The 23,212-nt window shown below is 51.6% G+C and overlaps 1 protein-coding gene across 1 annotated transcript; it reads left to right on the top strand.

Annotated features, from left to right (window-relative positions):
- The first annotated feature begins 352 nt into the window (after nt 1-352).
- Nucleotides 353-8,210, top strand: PAX7 (paired box 7). Its single transcript, XM_012656925.1, has 2 exons — nt 353-611; nt 8,089-8,210. The coding sequence occupies exons 1-2, from the start codon at nt 368-370 to the stop codon at nt 8,208-8,210; spliced, it is 366 nt and encodes a 121-aa protein (XP_012512379.1). The 5' UTR covers nt 353-367.
- The last annotated feature ends 15,002 nt before the right edge of the window (nt 8,211-23,212 follow it).

The raw sequence follows: 23,212 nt of genomic DNA, 5'->3' as shown, positions 1-23,212 counted from the left end.
TCAGTTCATGCATGCATTCATGCATTCATGCGTGCATTTATTCGTTCAGCAAACAAGCCCAGGGTGCTCCTCAGAGCCCAGCTCTGGGGATAGAAAGGAGGGAAAGGCCCTGCTGCGCCCCTGGAGCTCTCAGCCAGGGGCGGCTCCCTGGGTCAGGACTCGGGCGGGAGAAACACTGAAGACCAGTGACCATCTCACGCACGAGGCGCGCAGACCAGGGAAACCGAGGACCCCACAGCTGCAGGGGCCTCAAGGGGACACCTCCAGCAAACGCCTGTCCAGGGCCAGGCTGGCACAGTCCCCACATGCACTCGTGTCCTCGGGGCCGCCCTCCAGGCTGGCACTGACGGTCTCTCCCCTGCAGGTGATGAGCATCTTGAGCAACCCCAGCGCGGTGCCCCCGCAGCCGCAGGCCGACTTCTCCATCTCCCCGCTGCACGGTGGCCTGGACTCGGCCACCTCCATCTCGGCCAGCTGCAGCCAGCGGGCCGACTCCATCAAGCCGGGGGACAGCCTGCCCACCTCCCAGTCCTATTGCCCGCCCACCTACAGCACCACCGGCTACAGCGTGGACCCCGTGGCTGGCTATCAGTACAGCCAGTACGGCCAGAGTGAGTGCCCAGGACCCCGGCTGGCCCCCCATTCCCACCCCCACTCCAAGGGCCTCCTGTTTATTTGTAGAGAGCTGTAAGATGGTGTTGGGGTGGGGGTGCCCATTTCACAGATGGGGATATTGAGGTCCAGCAAGGAGGAACAGTTGACTTAAAATGATACTGAATTGGGCATCAAAGCCAGGTTATCTCCTGTCCAGGTCCCTGCCTCTGCACTTGGTCTTCAAAAGAAACATAATACAAGCCACAAATGTCATTTAACATTTTCTAGTTGCCACATTTTACAACTAAGAAGAAACACGTGGAATTGTTTTTACTAACGTATTTTATTTAACCCAATATATCCAAAAGATGATCATTTCAGCATGCAATCCATATGCAGTTATTAATGGGATACTTTACATTCTCTTTTTCATACCATGTCTTTAACATCTAGTGTGTATTTTACACTCACAGCCCATTTTAATTCAGACACTAAGTCTTCGTAGGAAATCCTCGATCTGTATTTAAATTTAATAAAATTTATAATCGAGAAAGTAAATATGTTACCTCCTTGGCACTTTGCCTTGAGGTGGGGACGGCGGGCCCTCAGACCAAAGGCTAGAAAAGACAGGCCTGGCCACAGCCTCCAGCCGCCGATGGGGCCAGCAGCAGGGCCAGCCCAGACAGGACAGGGAGCCAGAGGTCATCAGCGTCCCCTCCTGCCCCACCTCCCTGCAAAGGCCTCACCTGCTGGTGTCAAACTAATCAGAAGGGCGTGTGGCCAGAAGGTGAGGCCCCAAAGCCCGAGGGCATGCTCTCCCCCAGCCGAGGCCCTGGCCCAGCCTCAGTGACCTCTGCTTCCTGCCCACCCCCCCAACCCACTCCTCCTCCCTGGCCTTGGCCTCCACGGCCAAATGAGGGCCAGCTGTGTCAGCCTCCACCTCCCAGCTGTGTTCACGGGCCCTTCCTGTGTATGTGCATGTTTGCATATGTGTATGTGCATGTGTGTATATGGGTGCTTGTGCATACATGAGTCAAGGATGTGTTATGATTTGTGTGTGTCTGTGCATGCATTGTGTGCATGTGACGCATCTGAGCATTTCAGCATCCACGTGTTGTTGCACGCATCTTTGCATATGGGTAAGTACATGTAAGTGGGCACATGTGGGTATATGTGTATATGACTATTCACACGTGTGCATATAAATGAGCATATTGTGCATACATGATGTGTGTGTGAACACATGCACACATGTCTGTAATATACACACCAGTTTAAATGGGCATTCGGGTGTGCACATATGGATGAGTGTGTCTGTGTATGTGCTTGTGTGTTTGGTATATGTATGTAAATGCAATACGTGGACATGTATAATGAACATGTGTGCAAGTGTACAGATGTATGAGTGTGCAAATATGCGTGGCTGTACATGTGTATAGATGATATGCATTCAGGCATGTGCATATACTTGAGTGTGTATCTGTGATTGTGTGTTTGGAGCACGTGTGTGGACACATATACTATGTGTGCACTGTGTAAATAGGGATGTATGTATGTTTGGGTATGTGCATAGGTGTGGCTGTGTGCACATGTATGTGGATATATGTCTGGGTGTGTACACGTGTGTCTGTATGGGTAACTGTGAGTGTGTGCATGGGGGTATGCATGCATGTTTGAGAGCAGGGTGCACCCACATTTCTAGAGGCGCCCAGGGCGACCCCCTGGCCCAGCCCGTGTTGTCGGGCAGCGGGCGGGACACACATGCTCTTGATAAAGCTTTAGAGCGGCCTCAGGCCTCCGCGGCAGCCCCGGCCTGGAGCAGGCGTTAGTCACAGCCGAGCCTGGTGCCCTGCTCCAGGGGCGCCTGCCCAACTCGGAAATAAAATTAACCCCAAAGTCAGCATGGGGGCAGCAGGGGAAGGGATCAAAAAGGAAGGGGCCTAGGAGGCGAGAAAGGAGTGTTTGTTCCCCCTTTGCTCGGGCAAAGCTGGCCAGAGCAATTTCCTCCCTCAACTCCATTCTTCTCTTTCCCTCCTTCTCCTTCCTCTCCCTCCTCCTCACTCCCCTCCAGCTCCACTCTTGCTCCCTTGGCTCCTTGGGGACAGCTCAGAGCTCCTCCTGGGCCACATTCTCCTGCTCTACTCAAAGGAATTCCAGCACAGACCCCGCCCCACCCCACACAGTTCCTGGGTTGGGCTGGGAGGGGCCGGAAAGAAAATCTGCTCCTCTGCCACCAATAGTGTGGGCAGCACACACTCCTGCCTCTCTGAGCCTCGGTCTTCCCATCTATGAAATGGGGGCCACAGATCAGACACGTTTCCATGGCACCACCTCCCTCACCTTCGACATTCTGAGGCAGTGCAGGGACACGTCGTGTTCCCGTTAACCAAATGCCCCACGTCCCTGGGCGACTGAGTACACCGTGGCTGGGCTCTCACAGTGAGTGTGTAGGAGTGCGCTCAAGTCCACCTGTCATCCCTGCACGCCTGTCCTGTGCACGAGTGGCAAAGGGCACTGGGTGACATGCATGTTCGTCACTCATGTAATTCTCACAGCTCTTTGTCCCCCGGTTACAGATGCAAAAACTAGGCTCAGAGAGGCTAGGTAGCTTTTCCAAAGTCCCACAGCAGGGCAATGGTGGGCTCCAAGTCTCCTAACTTCAAACCACGGACTTGTGTAAGTCACTCAGCATGGTCCACACCTGAACCCACCCTCATGTGGACTCATGTTCACAGCTTCACACACACCTGCACGTGGACAGACACACACACAGAGACGGGTTTATACATGAGTATTCACTAGTGTGTGCATACACACGGCTTTAATGTAAACATACAAAATGTGCGTGAAGGAGGAACGCCTGTTTATTGAGCATCTACTATGAGTCTGGCGTTTCGTCCTCACAGCCACCCTGTGCAGTTCACGTGGTTACTTCCAGTGGACAAAGGACGAAATGGGATCTCAGAGAGGCCATTTGCTTGAGGTCACGCAGAAGTCCCCATCCACATGTGCGAAGCCACACCTACAGCCCATCCCTGCAGGTGTGCGTGGAGCGAGTGCGCACGTGGGCCACACCCTTAGACTCGGAGTCCCCTCCTCTCCCTGGGCCTCTCGTCTTCCCAGGGACACCTCTGCACCTTCTTTCCTGCTCTGGCCATTGTCCGTCCATCTGTCTCTCTCTCTCCTCGTCCCTGGAGGGGGTGGGGCAGGGGCCAGAGATGGGGCATCCGGCAGATTAATATGGCCCCGGTGTTCCCAGAGGCCAGGGCTGTGCTAATGACGGGGCTGATAGAACGCAGAAGTGTGAAAAGAATTTTAATAGATCTGACAAGTCTAATAAGAATTTGTGTCTAGAAGGGTCCTCCTCTGGGGCCGCGGGCTGATGAGGCGCTGACGGCTGAGATTTGTTTACGGGTTGGCATCAGCGCCACATCGCCTGCCAACTCCCGATTAATCTAATTTGAGATGTTGGAGCCCAGGCGCGGGCGAGAGGCAGAGGAGGAGAGACGTGGAGAGACAGAGGCACAGGGAGGGCCACTGACACAGGCCACGATGAGAAATGTCACAGCCCTGCCCTCGCTGGCTCCTCCCTAGGGAGCGGCAGGCTCTGCGGCCGGTTGGGCGCCCTTGAAGTTGGCCGGGTCGTCCGTTAAGTTTAGTTTCCTGGTGTTTCCTTGGCAACCTCGACAGGGCCTAGGCAAGCACCTACTGTGTGCTGGGCCACCGGCTGGCAGCTGGGAGAGGCTACGGAGGAGGAGACACACCGAGTGGCCAGAGGCACAAGCAGGACCACGTGGGCTTCTCCGTGCCATACACTGTGCCTGGCTCTGGGCCAGTCTTCCTGTGCCTCAGTTTCCGCATTTATAGAGGAACAATCATACCTCAAGCATGGGGCTGTTGAAAGAATTAAATGAGACCGTGCCTGCCCAGCACACAGTAAGTGCTCAGTACGTGAGGGCGCCCACTTTGCTGTTGTCATGATCGTCACTCAAAGGCAGCTAAAGGTAGAACTACCATAGACCCAGAGATCCCACTGCCGGGCATCCATCCGAAGGCAAGGAAATCAGTACGTTGAAGGGACCCGTGCAGCCTGTGTTTACTGCAGCGCTGTTCACAATAGCCAGGGTGTGGAATCAACCTAAGTGTCTGCCAACCGACGAAGGGATAAAGAAAATGCAGTACACATACACAGTGGAATACTATCTGGCCATAAAAAAGGATAAAATCCTGTCATTTGCAGCAACATGGATGGACCCGGAGGTCATTATGCTAAGTGAAATAAACTAGGCACAAAAAGACAAATCTCGCATATGGTCGCTCATATGCGAGAGCTGACAAAGTTAATCACATGGAGATACAGGACAGGACGGTGGTTACCAGAGGCTGGGGAGGGTGTGGGGGGAGGGCGAAGAGAGGTCGGTCCCTGGGTACAAACATGCAGTTGGTTAGAAGGTGTAAGCTCTGATGGTCAACAGCAGAGCAGGGTGAGCGTAGGCAGCAGCAGTGTGTTGCGGATTTCACAGCAGCTAGAAGAGAGAACTTGAAATGTTCCCGGCACATACCTGACTTGGTCGTTACACCTTCCATGCACGTAGAAAATATCCCCTGTACCCCATGCATACGCACAAATATTACGTATCCATTTTTTAAAAAGCCGGAGCTCTCTCTCGACCCACAAGAACAGCTGCAGAGGGTGCTGTCCGAGGGTGGCCTGGGGTGGAATAGGGGGAGAAGGGCAGCAGCCACTGACACAGGGCGGGGTCCCGACTTGGCCACTGCCTGGAGTAGAAAATGGGGCCCGTGCAGGATTGGGGTGCAGAGCGCCCCGTATGCTCTGAAGTGCCGTGCTCGTATTGGCGTTTATCGTCTCAGAGGCTGCCGGGTGAAGCCTGCAGGGGTGGCTGGGAGCTGGCGTCAGACGGCCTGGGTTTGAATCCCAGCTCCACGATCTATGAGCCATGTGATCTCTGGAGTTATGCAACCCCTCAGGGCCTCAGTTCTACCATCTGCAAGATGGGGACACCAGCTACCAGCCTCGCAGGGCTGTTGTGAGACTTAAATGGAACATGAGCACAAGGTGCTTGCGGCAGCCGGCACAGAGCAAGCCCAGGGTAAACACTAGCTCCTCCTTGTCCCACTCCTGTTACCTCTGAGAATGAGGCTTCCTGGTGGGGTAGACCCTGGACCCCGGGTGAGACCGGCCCCAGGTAGCAGAAATGGTGTGGCCCGGGCGGCAGGGTCCCCCGAGGCTCTTCCCATCCAGGGAAGGGGCAGCACTAAGGCAGGGCAAGGCTGACCACCACCACCTCTGCTCTACCAGCAGGGAGCCTGGAGGCCAAGGGACTTCAGAGGAAGGCTGCAGCCCCAGGGCTCAGCTCAGGCCCTGTGCAGACTTCACTTTCCTCTCATCACCCACCCTAGAGCCTGGCAAGCTGAGGAGCATAGGGTTCAGACACTCCAAAGAGACCCCAGGGCATTTGCACATCCTTTAGGAATCTAGGGGGCCGAGCCCTCGAGTGCTCTGTGCCACCAACTTAAAGAATATTTTCTAATTTGATCCTTGAAACAGCAGCCCTTAGGAAGCTCAAATTTGCTCTACCCATTTTACAGACAAGGAAGGGACCCAGAGAGGTAAAGTGATGTGCCCAAAGCCACATGAGCAGGGGTAGCTGCTCCCATCAAAGGCCACATTTGCTCACTAAACCCCAAGCCCGGTCTCCCGCTGCTTTGGAGCCCGCAATGTGCCAGGCACGGCACCAGCGAACCACCTTATAAGCATTTTCTCATTTGACCTTCACAACAACTCTGCCACCTGGGTGCTGTGATCATCCCCATTTTACAGACAGGGAAACTGAGGCTTGGAGAGGTGAGGTCGTGTGCCTCAAATCACATGCTAACAGTTGGCAAGTGCGGGATTTGAGCCTCGGTTATTTGAACTACTCGGCAATGCAGCCTCCCATGGCTCAACGATTGGCACTGCCCACCTTCCCTCCCTGGGCTCACCCTCAGCCACGCCCATCACCTCTTACCTCCAACCACCTGCCCGAGGCAGGAGCCTCCAACCTTAGGGCAGCATATAGAGCATTACAAGGCTCCCTGGGTGGGGGGCGGGGCAGGTGACACAGCGGGTGTCAGGCCAGCTCATCATTTCCAGTGCGGTGCTCTTCCCGTCGTCTTCTCACTCCTGGGTCCCCCACGTCCCAGGGGGTTGGGTGGCCACAGCCACAGATCCCAGCTTGGGAGGCAGCATCCCTGTGCCTTAGAAGGCCTTGGCCACATGTCAGTCAAATCATTTGGTCAGGGCTGGTTTCCGCTGTAGCCTCAGATGGGCACAATTAGTCAAGGCAGAGCACGCGTACCCGCAGGCCAGTGGCCAGCCCTGCAAACGCACATGTACAGAGACGCGGACCTGGCTCCGGTGGAACTCTCCTGTGCACAGTGCCTGCATATGCACGGGCATCTCCACCATCCATCTACGCACAACCGTGCACATGGCTTACGTGCGTGTGTGCCTGCGTGCATGGGCAAGCATTGCTGCTGCGTGAACATCCATGCGCGTGCCCATCACTGCTTCGGAGGATTCTTGTCTCCACTGTTCGCACACGCAGGTGTGCACCACTCACACGCACACGCACCCTCAGATGCTCGTCTGTCTCCTCTGCTTGACCAGAACTGATGGGGCTGTGGGTCCCCACTCCCTGCACATCAGTGTCCTGGCCCCTCCCTCTGCATGGACCCCTCAGCTCACCCACAGAAGCTGCTTTGGCTTTAGAGCAAGGGTCCAGCCTTACCTCATCCGTGGACTGGGCTCAGGGCCCAGACATGGCAGAAGGGCCTCCCCCTCATCATTACCTGGACTCAGTGGGACTCCCTGGCCTCCCCCGTAACAGGGATATGTAGAAGGCTCGTTGGAAAGTGGGATTAATTCTTCAGGCAGCCACATGGACACCCTTCTGTTCCTCCTTTGGGAACCCACAAGAGAGCCAGGCACACAATAAGTGTTAAGTAAATGCTTGCTGAATGCTTGGAGACGAGGTGAGAGAAAGAGCTTCCTGAAGAGATGGATGGATGGAAGGATGGGTAGATGGATGGATGAGTGGATGGATGGATGGATGAGTGGATGGATGGATGAGTGGATGGATGGATGGGTGGATGGATGGGGATGGAAGGATGGGTAGATGGATAGATGAGTGGATGGATGGATGGGTGGATGGATGGATGGAAGGATGGGTAGATGGATGGATGAGTGGATGGATGGGTGGATGGATGGATGGATGGATGGATGGAAGGATGGGTAGATGGATGGATGAGTGGATGGATGGGTGGATGGATGGATGGATGGGTGGATGGATGGATGGAAGAATAGGTGGCTAGATGGACAGAGGGTAGATGGACGGAGGGGTGGATGAATGGATGGATGGACAGATGTGGGTTGTAAAAGGAAGTGTAAACAAAAAGAACCTCAGTTGTCTAAGAGTTTCTCTTTTTTTCCAGCTGCTGTTGATTACCTGGCCAAAAACGTGAGCCTGTCCACACAGCGGCGCATGAAGCTTGGGGAACACTCCGCTGTGCTGGGACTCCTGCCTGTGGAGACTTCTAGTCTGACTGTGGCTTGAGGACTGGGGGCTGGGGCGACTTGCCCCAGCCCAGGTCCCGGCCCAACCCGTACTGACCCTTGAGCTCTCAGCCTCAGTCCCCTCATCCCCCCAGGGTCCCAGGAGGCCAGAAAAGGAGCCATCCCCTTCTCACACCTGCCCTCCAGAGGTGGACAGCCAGCCTGTCATTCACCTGTGGCGAGGGGTCCAGAGTGATGCCCTGGAGTCTGCCCTTCGCTCCCTCCCCAGGAGGGGTTCCGGCCAGCCTGCGGTCCTCCCCCTCCAAGTCCTGTTGTGGCCTCAGTGCCATCTCAGGACAGAGATTGAGGCCCACCTGAACAGAGCACCTTGGGCACCCGGAGGAGGATGGTGCCTGAGCCGAGGTGCTGCAGCCCTTTGGCCCTGACTCCAGCGGGTGCCCTGGCCAGAGGTGGAGGTGACGCTCACCTGGCTGCTCTCAGCTGGAAGTGCTGTGAGGTGGCCCTCCACGTGGGTCTCTGGCTTCCATCAGAACCACCACCCCTTCCTTCTCTGCACACTGGGACTCTAGCAGAGGGGACCCCGGCCCTGGGGTCTTCCCAAGGGAGTCATCAGGGCAACCCAGGAATTCGGAGGACTTCAGGACCCTCCCCACACACCTCTGCTGGGTGTAGGGGGGAATCTGGCCCAGGCAAGGAGACTGGGAAGCCCAGGAAGAGGCTCACCCAGGGGCAGGGCCATGTGGGTGCGGGGCTTGTCAGCCACAGCTGGCCCAGGGTACGAGGACCCAACTCAGGCATCTGGAAGCAGGGCTCGGAGATGGAAGCCCAGGGTCCCACCTCGCCGCCCATCTGTGGCCTGGGGAGCCTGCAGAACACCTCCGGCTCCTGTTAGTGGGATGGGGTGAGACGGGGAGGGGTTAAAGTCACGAGGAGACGTGAGTACAGAGCATCAGGCAGGCCCAGAGGGGCTTTCGTACCAGGACCCTTCGCTGGCGAGCCTTTGCTGCCCAAGGCTTCCGCCCTCTGCCTGCACGTCCACACCCGGGGAGTGTAGATTTCACACAAAGCCTCCCCCAGAGACCCGCCCCCAGTTGGCCCTGCTCAGTCCTCCAGGAAGGGGCCTTCATCTTCCTGTGAGCTCCTTTAAGCTGCTGGGGGTTCAGAGAGCTTCCCTTGGAGATGTGGAGGAGGGTCCGCTTGTCCCCCAGACAAGACTACAGAGTCCCCTTGGCATGTTAGTGGGGGCATGTCACTGTCCCACCCAGAGTGTCATCTTTCAGGGTTGACTCACTCTTGGCCAAGAGGCCTCTGTCTCCTGATCCGGCACAGCTGGGCTGGGGCAGATGTGGCCATTTTTCAAGCTGCCACCCTTGGGCAGAGGAAGACGCCAAAGGCTCCAGAGAAGAGGGAAGAGGCACCTTCCTTGACCACTCCAGTAGCTTCCTCAAGTTCCGTCCTCCTTTAAGAGCTGGGCCCTGGGGGGATGAGTCAAGCCCCCGATCACTCCACCTTTTGGGACTTTTCACCACCTTCCCTGTTTATCACAATACGTTCATCTTCGCGTCGCTGTCATTGCGATCCACACGCAGATCACCTTTGTCAGGTGCTGCTGGGTACAAGGTACTTGGGATGGAAGACACAGCACTGAATTCACAAACGTGGGACCAAATTGCTTGTCCCCACTTGGTATACAGGGCACCTCTGCTCAGTCCGTGCCTCCTGCCCTCAGCCGACAATGCGTTCCTGGAAGGCAGGGCTGCTGCCTGGGGACTCAGCCTGAGTTCCTCTCCCGCTGGGGAGCTGGGTCGGCAAGATGCTAGGACGTTTGCCGGCATGGATGTCACCTCTGTGACAAATGCCCACCTGTTTTCTCGTCTTCAGACTTGGTAATATCAAGCCTGTCCCGCACCACCGTCAGGGTGGCTCAGGGCTCTGGTTTAGAGAAACCTATTAATAACTGGGGACAAATAGACTCTTGGTAGCAGCAGACACCCAGACACATGTGACCCAGCTACACGAGGTTTCGGCTGGAGCATCCACCGTGGGAGACCTTTGGTTCTTCAAGCTCTGGACAAAAAGGAAGACCACAGTGACTCGATGACTCAATCCTTGCTTTCGTAGCTGTCCCAGCAGAAAGCGGCTCTTCCTGAAGACCAGCCACGTTCTTCATGCACATTCCTTGAACAGTCAACCCTTCCCCCTGGAGGTCTGGCTCAGAAAGTGTCTGAGTCTCTTTATACCCCATGTGACTCAGGAGAGGGGGTGGGGATCTCAGGCAGGTGACATCAAAACCGCCCAGCCCCACTCCCAGGAGGTGACATTCCAATGCTAGGACCAATCCCAAATATCTGCCCTCTATGGTGAAATGGTACCATTCCCAATCCTTGGGAATAAACCAAGGATTTCTCATTCCGTCCAGCACCTCTGAAGTTCTCCCAAGCCACCATCCTGGTAGAAAATGGGACTTATTCCCCAAGGGGCCACACCCCCTTCAGAAAGAGGCCCTTGACCCCAACAGATTTTCCCTAAAACCCCATGTATGAACCTGTCTAGCCAACTCAGTCCATAAAATTCAGCCTTGCGCTGGCAACTCTCAACTTCACTGGAGAGATGATGTTGGCCAAGAGGCACAAGGCCTCCATCTCTTTGGGGCTGGCCACAGCCCGAGGAAGAAGGCCGGAATCCCCGTGGCCAGGCTGGCCCAGAACAGCCCCTATCCACCCCTGTAAATAGAGTCCGTAGCAAAATAAGAGATGCTTCTTCCAACTTATCACACGTAGCTGTTGGTTCTCTCTAAGGGGGGCCCCTCCTCTGAGCTCATTGTACATTAGTTGGAAACGTGGTGATGTGCTGTTCGTTTATAGGAAGTTGACTTTTTATAAATACATATATATATATACTAAAAAAGGAGAGAAAACCCCACAGTGCGTGTCGTGCTAGTGCCAGGGACCATCTGTAGGGATATATCTTCATCACGTGTGTGTCAGATGATGCATTCCAGCTTCTGTTGGGTTCTTTCCTTCTCTTGCTTTGCTCTTTCATTTGGTATTTCTCTCTTGCTATGAAGAAAAGAAGTGATGTGTAAGAACCAAGCTATGCTTTTATAACTTGTTTTTTCCTTGCTTTACCTTTGCCGTCCTTTTGCCAGAGGAACATGAGAGAGCAGAGGAAACAGGTGATTAGGGGAGTAGGAGGGAAGGAGAGAATGAGGAGAGAGCTTTGCCCAGAAGAAAAATGAAAAGGTCAGACTTCTAGTCTGACTGTGGCTTGAGGACTGGGGACCTGTCCTGGGTCCCAGACTCGGACCAATAATTTAGGTGGAGTTGGTGAAGCATTGCGAGATTTGGATCCTGGAACTCAGTGAAATTCCGTGATTGCCCAACTAAAAAGATATTTTCTGGGGCCTCTCTCAGGCTGATGTTCTCATGAAGCTCCCGAAGGTGTCCCTCACTGTTGGGCGCTTTTTGGGGGTACACAGGTCTTCTCTCCTCCCCTCCCACAGAGCCACCAAACCCAGACCAAACGGGGGCGCTCCAGCCGCCAACTTGAGATGCTCGGAGACTTCTGTGTATGTGATGCTTCTTCTGTCGACCCTGACACGGCCAACCCGCGACCCGGGCAAGATCCGCACAGTCCTCTAGATCATTCCTTCTTCCTAGGAACCGCAACTTCGTTGCTTCCGTGTTTGACTCAGCCATCTCCCTCCATGCGGCAGTGAGTCGGGTGTGCGTGACGGTGTGAGCGGCGTGTGTGTGCGGGCGTGAGGTGTGTGTTTAAATATAATCGCACCATAATTTATTCAGCTATATGGAGTAGTAGACTAGAAAGAGAAACTGGTATTTGCTTTAACTACCTGCTGCTTGTAAGCGCTTCCTCTGTAACTCAGGCGTAACTGTTATACATTAAAAGAAATTAAAAGCATTCCGAAGGTTTCGTGTACTCAATCGATCATCATTGCGCGGCCGCCCCAGAAGGGACTGAGGGGTGTCTGAGAAGCCTTTTGACCTAAATTAGAGGATCGGGGTAGGAACTGTGTTTCTCTTGTGCCCCACTGGGTCCCACAGTGCCAAGTAGCTTCTAGACATGTAATTGACGCCTAATCAATATTTGATCAATGGATGCTGTTGTTTACGCGTCTCTCTGAGCTCATAGGACCAGCACCGTGTTAGAGAATGAAACTTCAGTTGTGTTTAGAGAAACTTCAGTTGTCTTCACTGGAACAAACTTTTCCTGCTGCTAAGCTTAGAACTCTCTCTCCCGGGACATAGGATTTGGGAAGCAGAAGAGAGCTTGGAAGCTCCCATGTGACCTTGGAAGAATATTAGGATTCTTGGGCAAGTGAATTATTTTTTTCTGTTTTTTTTAGAGACAGGGTCTCTCTGTGGTCCCCAGGCTGGAGTGCAGTGGCTGTTCACAGATGTGACCATGGTGCACCCTAGACTCAAACTCCTGGGCTCAAGCGATTCTCCTGCTTCAGTCTCCCGGGTAGCTGGGACTATAGGCGCACGCCACTGTGCCCAGCTGTTTTTGAATTATTGATGGAGAGAGAAATCTGTAAGGGAGTGAAGGAAGCAGATAGGACAAGGGAAGAAGCTAAGGAAAGAGGTGGTTTTTACCACCTTCAGCTTTAACCTGATGCCACAGGGAGCCCTGGAATGTGGGTGGCAACACCAAAGTAGTCCTGCCTGAGGCCAGGGGGCTGGCCTTTTATACCACGATATCAGTTAGTCATTGGCTGCTGGCTGTCCCGGGGCTGTGGGAGCGTGGGTGACATGTGAGCGATGTATAAAACCAAGCATCTCTAATCGAAGTGGCTCTTCCGGGCTGAGGGCAGTTCTCTGGAGAAAGACACAGCTAGGAGCCCCTAGTAGCCATGTGCACGTCAGTCAGTTTAGGGGACAGGTGCATTGGCCAAGTAAAGAGGACAGCAATGTCCACTCATATATGTTCCCCGTCCCAGAACCTAGGTACCCGCGTCATTCCAGGGTGCTGGTTTCCTTGGGCGAACTTCTGAACAGGAGGGGGAGTTGGTTGAAATCGAACATGAAGAATTGATAGGTGGTTCCTGTTGACCTGCGTGCATCCAACCCGGCCAAGTTCTTCATGGCGGGACCTGGAGGGAAGTTGGATCTTCCCGGGGTCTGAGACCAATCAGAAGCTACCCCCAGCATCCTCCTCCACACAGAGTCTCTGCAGTGTGACGAGCTTGGTACCAGCCCCCTGTGGAATCCAAACAGCCACGTGAGACCCTGTGCTCCAACCACGTCCCACCCCATGTCTGCCCCCATCACCCCAGCCCCAGCCAGGCACCCTGTCGTTCAGTGAGTCAGGAAGACGCGGGGAGGTTCAGCTCTGCATCTGACTCACTGGGTACTGAGACGATTTTCTTCCCGTCTTGGGCTCTATTTCCATGTAATTTTAAAAAGCAGCCTGGATGCCCTCTAAGGGTCTTCCGTGACGATACACCGCGCCAAAGGCTTGCCTTTGCGGGCAGCCCAGAGAGCGCCTGGATGGCTCGGAGCTGCCTGTTTCCAGTGCTGGCAAGGCTGGGAGGGCAGCCCAAAGTGCGAGGTACCGAGTGTGCCGTGCCAAGCAGCTCGCACATGCAGACTGCCCTTGGGCACCCCCACTTAGGGAGCTTTCCTAGGAGTCCCCCCAACTGTTCACATCCCATAGTCTGGCCAGGCACATGACTGCCCAGAATAAAATCAGGTTTCTGTGTGTGAAGGAAAAGGAAGATGGATATTAGATAGACAAGTGTATCGGTCAGCGATTGCCACAGTGATGCTGCATAACATAGCGGTCCCTCCTCCTGGTTTTACCCTTCATGCACACCCTATGGTGGACAAGTTTCTCAGCCTTTCCTTGGGCAATATTTACTAGTGAGGGGAAGAGGCTCGTTAGACACAGACCAACAGAGCCACTGAAGTGAGAGGGACACACAGGACAGAGGCTGGGTGCAATCCCGCCCACTGCAGAGCTGAGTCTGGAATATCTGTCCCCCTGAGAGTGCAGCTTTCAGAGCCCCACCCTCCCCTCCCCAGGCTGCCACCAACTTACTCTGAACAGAGTCATTTTCCTGCTCCCAACATGGAAACCGCTACTGAGGGGAGCAGGGACCTGTTTCCCAGAGGTAGCCGGCGAGTGTGTCCAGAGCTCCAGTCACCTCTGCTCTCCCCCCTGGGGAGAATCAAAAAGTGCTCCCTCAGGTAAAGCCTCACCCTTGGTCCCAGGCACCCTCTGAGTGACCCTGGAAATGTCACTTCCCCTAAGCTGCCTCACCCTTCAAATGGAAATAAAGTCTGTCCCACTGTATCAGGATAGAATATGGTAACCAACAACCGCAAATCTTGGTGGCTTAAAGCACCAAAGATTTGGTTTTTTCTCATTCATATTCCGTCCACTACTCACCACAGTGAGGCTGAGAGGATGGGCACCATCTTGAACCTGCTGGCTGAAGGTACCAGAAGGAAAGACGGAGACGGTGAATCGTGTACTGGCTCTTAAAGCTCCTACCCAAAGCACAGGACACTTCTGCTCACACTCCACTGGCCAGAGCAAGGCACATGGCCACACTGCACTTCAGGGCAGCAGGGACACACGACTTACCCAGTGCCTGGGAGGTGAGAAGGGGGACGGCACTCAGGACTGCCACACCCCCACCCCGAGGGTCTTCAGGAGGATCTAGAATGGAAGCAAACACATTCTCTAAGCACCTTTAAGAGGGCAGACTCTGAAGTCAGAAGGCTGTGTCCCAATCCTGACAACACCACTGGAAAATCTTGTGCAAGTGGTCTAAGCTTTTCTGGGGACTCAGTCTCCTCATCATTTATAAAACTGGCATAATGATGGCACCAACCTCCAAGTTGGTTGTGAGTATTAAATGAGGTCACAGAATATGGAAAACACCTAATTTTCTTTAGCCCTGTGTACCACACACTTATATGATCATAGGGTATTTTGTTGTAAGAATGCTTAACATTACAGGGAAGTACCTGGAGCTTCCTAGCAGCAAATAGAAAATGGGAAACCTGGTGAGTTACGCAAGTACCAATGTCAATGAAGAAATAAGAATCTTGCTAAGGGAAGGTTCAAACATTATAAATAATTTCTTCCTGGTGTCTTCCTAAAGAGGACACTCTGTGATATAATAAATAACAACTTCAGAGTAAAATTGTAAAGTATATAAATATGTGTTGTGAGGAATTATTTCCCTGAATGATCTTCTATATAGGTTGAGAGCGATTTAGGAAAAGTCACCCTAATGGCAGGTGAGGAGAGATGAGAAGAGGGTATAAGCTAGACACAGAGTTCCTTGACGACTTCATTTGATCCAGAAATCATTTGAGAATATCTAAAGAAGGAGGGTAATCCCATCCAGAAAATCACAATTAACGTGACTTTTAAAAACTGGGCTTTTAAGAAATACTGAATGACAGATAACTAGACAACATATACTCTGGAAAATTTTTAGAGTATAATTATATAGACACTTAAGATTTTTTTAATAGACAGTATTATTGGAATCTGACAATCTCTGTCTTTTAAGGTCGATATTTAGACCTTTTACATTTAATGTAATATGGGATATAGTTGGATTTAGGTTTACAATTTTATTATTTTTCTGTTTGTAATCTCTTTTTGTTTGTTTTTTTCTCCATTCTCTTTGTGCTTCCTTCTTTTGGATTATTTTAATATGTTTTAGTGTTCCATTTTAGTGTATCTATTGGGTTTTTGGATAGATCTCTCTACACTATTTTTTAGCGATTGATCTAGGGATTACAATATACATATCTAACTTTTCACAGTCTACTTTAAGTAGACTATTTATATTTTACCTATAAATAAAAATAAAACATAGAAGCATTACAACACTTGATGTTATAGCTGTCCTGTGTATTAAATGCATATACACTGAGACAATGTTATACTTAACAATCATATATTTTAAAGAATGCAAGAGAAAAATAGTCTATTATATTTACCCAGATATCTAACATTTCTGTTGCTCTTTCTCTATTTTTGAAGTTCCAAGTTTCCCTCTGGTTTCAGTTCCTGAACTTCAGTGAGAAGAACAAATTTTGGGGGGGCATTTCTTAATAGGGGAGTGCAGAATTGGAACCCATTATCCAGGAAATTTAACCAGCATGTCTGCTGATTAAGAGTTCTCTTAACTTTCTCTCATCCAAGAATATCTTTCTTTTGCCTTCATTTCTGAAAGATATTTTTGCTAAATAAGGAATTCTGGGTTGATAGTTATTTTCTTTTAGAAAAGATGTTCCAATGTCTTCTAGCCTCTATGGTTTCTGATGAAATATCCACCATTATTTGAACTGTTGTTTCTTCTTGTGTAACATGTATTGTTTCTCTAACTGCTGTAAAGGTTTCTCTTGAACTGAGCATGGTAATTCACGCCCATAATCTCAGCACTTTGGGAGGCAGAGGCAAGGATCACTTGAGCCCGGGAGTTTAAGGTTGCAATGAGCTATAATCATGTCACTACATTCTAGACTGGGCAAAAGAATGAGACTCTCTCTAAAAAATAAATTAATTAAATAAATAAACAACTTTTTTAAAAAAGAAGATTTCTCTTTATCTTTGATTTGCAGAAGTTTGATTAGGTTGTGTCTGGGCATGGTTTTCTTTGGATTTACCTTTCTCGGGTCTTACTGAATCTCTTGAATCTGTATATTTATGTTTTTTCCACTAAGTTTGGGAAATTTTCAGCCATTATTTTTTAAAAATACTTTTTCCATAATCATCTCTTACTCTTCCTATTCAGGGATTTTATTATTGTCCCACAAGTCTTTGAGACTCTGTTCATTTTTTAAAAATCTTTTTTCTCTTTTCTTCAGATTAGATAATTTCTCTTGATCTGTCCTCAAGTTCAATGACTCTTTTCTTTGTTATCTCCATTCTGCTATTATATTTATCCAGTGATTTTTTTAAAAAAAAGATTATAATGTATATTTTAATTATAAAATTCTCACTTGGTTCTTTTTTATAGTTTCTCTTTCTCTGCTAAGAATTTCTATCTTTTCATTCATTTCAAGGATGTATACCTTTATCTCATGGGATATGATTATAACAGCTGCATTACGGTCTTTGATGATTCCAACATCTGGATCATCTCAGGGTCAGCATCTGTTGATTGTCTTTTCTTTGAGAATTAACTTAGAGTTTCCTGGTTCTTGGTATGTCAAGTAATTTTGGACTTTTTGAATATTTTGTTGTGAGAATCCTCTGGAGAATGGGATATTCGTTAGTTCATTTTGTTCTGTTACTGTTTTAATTTAGCAGGCCATCAACTTATTTAAGTTCAGATCATAAAACCAGTCTTGCCTTCCGTGAATGGTATTTCAACTTCAGTCCAGTTTTCAAAGCCGATGCTTTGTTAGGCTGTTTGGGTCTGTCCCACCCAGTGGTTAACATCATAGTTGAGAAGTGTTTTATGCCATCGTTCAGTTCTCAAATCCTTTGCTTTCTTAAAAAATGTGTATTCCATGCATGCACCACTTTAAGGTGAGCCTGGAGCTTGTATCAGTTCATACATAGAATTAGAGATTCCCCTTCTCCATCCCTCTCCTCTCAGAGATTTTCTTCTCACCCTCTGGCTCCCAGGGGTCCCCTTTTCTGGCCCCTCTGGCAATAAAGATGGGATTCTCTTAGTGTTTTAGCTGTCACACAACTGCACGTAACTGGGTCTGCCCTCAGGAAGAAGTCAAAGAGATAAAAGAGATTTTAAAAGACTCTAATCATGAAGAGATTTACTGTTTGTCTGATGTATTTAGAAAAAAAAGAAAAAGAAAACTCTGGATTATTCCCACACTTTTCACAAAACAGAGGCCCCTTGCATGACCCTTGGAGCCCCCATAAACTGCCCACTGACTCCAGCCTCCTGTACCATCGTGGTCCCCCAGTTTTGCAAGCATTCCTAAAAACAAGACAGAAGACTTTTCTTTCCCTGTAGGTAAGAGGTCCAAGATCCAGGTGGGAATCAGGAGCTGGATCCAGGGGTGGCTGAAAGAGAATATGGTCATTGTGCCAGGCTGAACTGAATAATGATGTTGCAGGTCTCATCTGTTTGAATGGTTGTAGAACAACTGTTTTACATCTCAAACGAACACTTTCCTCAGAGCCTGGCCTATGCTAGGTCCTGTCCAAGGTGGCTCTGAAATAGCTTAGTTGGGCAGAGACAAGTAGAAAACTTAGGTGGCACGTGAGAGGGGCTCTGAGAGGGGGGCCGGGGCAGGAGCAGTCCCCCCAGTGTCCCCATCCCTGGGCACAACCTCACCCATGCGACCCCACCACAGCCAGTTGTATCAGCGTCGTGGTGGGGGTGGAAGCACTTTTTCAAGTGTTCCAAGTGAGTCTAAGCTGCAGTCAGGACTAAGCCCCAACTGTCTGCAAAGAGGCATCCAGATGGACCCAGCAGTGTACACAGACCCGCGGGATGCCGACGGCAGGCCGGGAACCAGGAGCCAAGTGTGCAGGAAGCGGAAGGAACTTCATCAAAATCGGGGAGAGTTGCTGTGCTTCCTCAGGGTGAAGGCTGGAAAAAGGGGGCAGGATAAGGCAAAGACCCCCACCAAGGGGATAAGACAAATAGGCAACAATGTCATGCCAGTAATTTTATAACCCATGGTGTCTCCCCTAGTTCTGTAATCTCTAATCCATGGCAATCTTCATTGTCTTATTTTACTATTTCCTTCATCCATTAGCATCCTCCATGTTGAATGTATACCCTTACTTTCTTTTTTTTTTTGAGAAAGAGTCTCACTCTTTTTGCCCGGGCTAGAGTGCTGTGGGTTCTGTGGCGTCAGCCTAGCTCACAGCAACCTCAAACTCCTGGGCTCAAGCGATCCTCCTGCCTCAGCCTCCCGAGTAGCTGGGACTACAGGCATGCGCCACCATGCCCGGCTAATTTTTTTATATATTTTTACCTGTCCAATTAATTACTTTCTATTTTTGGTAGAGACGGAATCTCGCTCTTGCTCAGGCTGGTCTCGAACTCCTGAGCTCAAACGATCCACCCGCCTCGGCCTCCCAGAGTGCTAGGATTACAGGCATGAGCCACCACGCCCGGCCTACCCTTACTTCTTGAAAAATAGCTTTATGTGTGTCATGAATTTAAGTAAATGTCTTTGTGCTATAGGTTTCCTCTGTTTCTTCTCATTTTCGGGTGATACTGAACTTCTCCATGTGACTTTATTTGAGCAGCACCTCCGTGTGCTACGTCACGTTTCAAGGTATCTCACATCTCCAGTCTCTAAGGGAGGCTGACCTGGGCTGCAATGAATGTCTTTGTCCCAGCCCCTAAATGCCCAGCAATGGGACTGTGAGGCCATCACGCTGACCCAGTGTTGTCAAAGGGAGATCTTCATCACCATTTTCCTCATTTGGGACTTTGTCCCCACAGGACAGATTGGCCCATGAATCACGTCTCTGGGGTACAGGGAGGACCATTCGCATGGTGCCACCTTTGGGCACGGATCTTTCATGACAGAAGGCGGCAAAAGCAGCATGAAGTTAGGGGGCCAGTCCACAGACCACCCTCACTTCTCCCTGCAGAGCGTGGGGGTTTCCAAGACCATCCTCAGGTTTGGTAATTTGCTAGAAGGACTCACGGATGTCAGTGAAAGCTGTCACACCCATGGTTATGGTTTATTACAGTGAAAGGACAAAGACTAAGATCAGCCAAGGGAAGAGACGCAAGGCGCTGCCAATTTCCCATTGTCCTTTGCCCGTGGAGTCATAGACAGTGTTGACTCCTTCGGGTGTGAGATGTAACCAACCGGGGGTGCTCTCCTGAGCCTCGATGTCCAGCGTTTTTACTGGGGACCCATGGGACACTGCCGGCCTGCGTGGCTGACTTTTCATCTCCAGACCCTGGGAAGTTGAGCTGATATTTCAGACAGGCCCTGTTGTGTCAGCCAGGCTCGGCTTGGCTCTGCTGCGGAGGTAGACAAACCCCCAATCTCCGCAGCCCTAAGTGATGGAGGTTTGTTTTTTCCGCTGTGGTCCTATACCACTTGGAACGAATGGCCTCCAAGGTCCTTGCATCTGGGGAAGAGGAGGGAGGCCAAGGCACACGGACTCTTAACCGTCTCAGCCCAGAAGTTACAGATGTCATTTCCTCTCACAGCTCATTGGCCAGAACTGGTCACATGGGTCCGGCTTACTACTGCAAGGGAGTCTGGGAAGTGTAGGGCAGCACATGGGATATTTGCTGGGTGGGCCCCAGGCCCCAAACAGCCACCCTCTGCGTGTGACACAATCCCCATCCTTTCCCCTCAGCCCAGGGGAAGCAGACGGGCAGTTCACCTGCCAAGTCCATGCACGCCCCATGCCCAGCTGGAATTCTTGGGGGGCCTCCAACACTCCATGCCAACTGCTGAGAGTCTGGGAGCACGGAAATCATTCAGCCCAGACAGCTAACAACGGGAAGGGGCCAGTCCCTAGAGAGTGCAGAGGTAGCAGGGGAGAGGGCTGAGTGGGTGGGAGGGTCTTCTCATCTGTGGCCTCAGCAAGGACCTTACTGGCTGCTCAGCCACCAGGAGTTCCAGATGAGGCCTGTCACAGCTGGGGCCAAGGGTGCAGGGCTCGTGTGGACTCGGAGTCCTTCATGGGGATTAGGGCTCTGTCTTCCTCCTGCTCTGCGGGTGACTCGGGGCTGGAGTCCCTCCAGGGCCATCACAAGACTTAGGGCTTCCCTGGCGATCTGGGCTGGAGGTGCATGGAGGGTACTGCTAAGAGGAGGTTGTTACCCTGCAAAATAGAACAGTTATGGATCAGGCTACACTTAATTTTAGAGCAATGGCTCTTAACTGGTGGTAATTTTAGCCCCCCAGGGGACATTGGCAATGTCTGGAGATGTTGATGGTAGTCACAGCTGGGTGGGTGGGCTGCGACTGGCATCTGATGAGTAGAGACCACGGATGCTGCTCAACATCCTGCAATGTACAAGACAGTCTTACAACACACAGTCTTCTGGCCCCAAACCTCAGCGCCAAGGTTGAGAAACTCCGGTTAGAGGGAGGCTCAGGAGGGGGTTGGCTCCATTACACAGAGGCTGGGAGACCGCGGCTTCAATCATCCTGGGCTCTGTCCAGACTCACTAAATTAATGGAATTTTTTCCATCTTTAGCAGAGTAGCAGTTGATCTGGTTCTTTCCGGAAGACAGCTGGACGTGGCAGGCTGCCCTTTTCCCGTCGGGTACACTTTGTCTTACAAAATGTCCTCTTCGAGCCTGGGCAGCTGGTTTGGGAGTAGCCAGGCCCTGGGGAGGGGAGGGTTCTGCAGAAGGTGGGGCCCCAGCACCCAAGCAGAACGTAGGGTCAGGTGGGGAGCTCTAACTGCTTCTGGATGTGGCCCTGGTCCCAACCTGGAGACAAGAGGAGGGGTCTGGGATGGGAGCCACATTCCAAGCACAGGGGAGAGCTCATGGACTTCCGAAGCAGATGGGCAGCTGTTTAAATCCTAGCTCTCTCAGTTACCACCAGGTGACCTTGGCGTGGGACTTACCCCCCACAAGACTCCTTTCTCTCATCTGTAAAATGGGTGCAACAATACCTACTTCATGGGACAATGTGAGAGTTTATCAATAAATATTGACAGCAAAGGCCCAGACAGGATCAGAGGGGTTGTCCAAAGTCCCAGAGCGACCAGGGCTTGAGTCCATGTCTCTTAATTCTCAGTCCAGGCTCTTCCCCATGCAGTCACTCATTCATACATTCATTTGTTCATTTCTTTAGTCAATCAGTCATTCACCTGTGATAGGAGATTGGAAGGGTGAAATGGACAGGATCCTTGTAGACCCTGGCAAAGAGATTGGATTTTATTCCAAGAAGGAAGGAAAGCCACGGAGGGTCTTGAGTGAAATGATCTGATTATCATTAGAAAAAGATTGTCCGACTGTCATACAGAGAACAGCCTGTGGGCAGGTGAGAGGAGATGCAGGGGGGCCAGGGGCCTAGTGACCATGGCGGCTTGGACCAGGGGTGGGGACGGAGGTGGAGAGGAGAAGAGAGATTCAGGACACACCTTGGAGGAGGAGCCAGCAGGTCCTGCCCATGGATTGGGATACGGCAGGGCTTAGGCAGGGAGGGCATGGAGGGTAACTCCTGGGCTTCGGGCCTGAACAGTTGGGTTGACACGGGGACCATTCACTGAGTCAGGAGAGGGGAGCAGGTGGCAGAGATTCGACAGGTCTGCTCAGCATGTCAGAGCTGACAACCTCCTAGGAGACGGCCCGGGGGAGATGGCATCACCGGGCAATTTTGTCGTATGGCGGGGAGGCTGCTGTTCGCGCTGTGACTCTGGGAATTTGGCTGGTATTTAAAGTTTGGTTGAGATCATTTAGGGGGTGAGTGAGGGAGAACACGGAAGAAGAGAAAGCCAAGGATGAGCCCTAGGTGCTCTGCTCCAGCCCTTCAAGTTCAAAAGAAAAGGAGAATCCAGCAAAGGAATCCGCAAAGCGGCAGCGGGAGGCAAGAGGGATGCTGAAGCTGAGTGGGGGGAGGAATGGCTGAGGCCAAACACCTGGCACACAGCGGGTCCTCCACGGGGTGACATAAGCAAAGCGTCTAGAACATGGCAGGTCTGCAGTAATCAGTCGATATTGCTGTCAGCGCTTAAACTCACTTGGAAGATTGCCAAGAAAGGCTTCCATCTGCAAACTCCTCTCTGCTGTAGATCAGTCCCCGTTAGCCATTTGTCCCTGGGGTCCTGCCCCCCTGGAACCACGCAAGTACTCCTGGGATGCGAGATGGATGGGCTCCAGCTCTCACAGACTCAGGGGCCCTTCCTCTGCCTACCCTGGGTGTGTGGCCCTGAGCAAGTTCTGGAAGCTCTTGGAGGCTGCATGTTCTCAACTCTAACATGGGGGGTATTGATAGGAGGTTGGGGCAGAGCTTGGATTAGAATCCACTTCTGATGATCCCAGAGCCCACGTCTTTCCAGGGTGCCTCACGGTGGGTTTCCCACAGCAGGAGGGAGCTGCTGAAGGGGTGCTGAGGACTGGGCCACCCCGACAGCCTGTT

The sequence above is a fragment of the Propithecus coquereli genome, unplaced genomic scaffold (genome assembly GCF_000956105.1).
Source record: "Propithecus coquereli isolate 6110/MARCELLA unplaced genomic scaffold, Pcoq_1.0 Scaffold528, whole genome shotgun sequence".
In the NCBI taxonomy this organism is placed as follows: domain Eukaryota; kingdom Metazoa; phylum Chordata; class Mammalia; order Primates; family Indriidae; genus Propithecus; species Propithecus coquereli.
This window is presented reverse-complemented; position numbering and strand designations above follow the sequence as displayed.

Excerpts from the sequence above, each read along its gene's own strand:
- PAX7 (XM_012656925.1), top strand. The coding sequence starts at position 368 with ATGAGCATCTTGAGCAACCCCAGCGCGGTGCCCCCGCAGCCGCAGGCC. Across the intron at positions 612-8,088 it reads GTACAGCCAGTACGGCCAGA|CTGCTGTTGATTACCTGGCC; the intron begins GTGAGTGCCCAG and ends CTTTTTTTCCAG.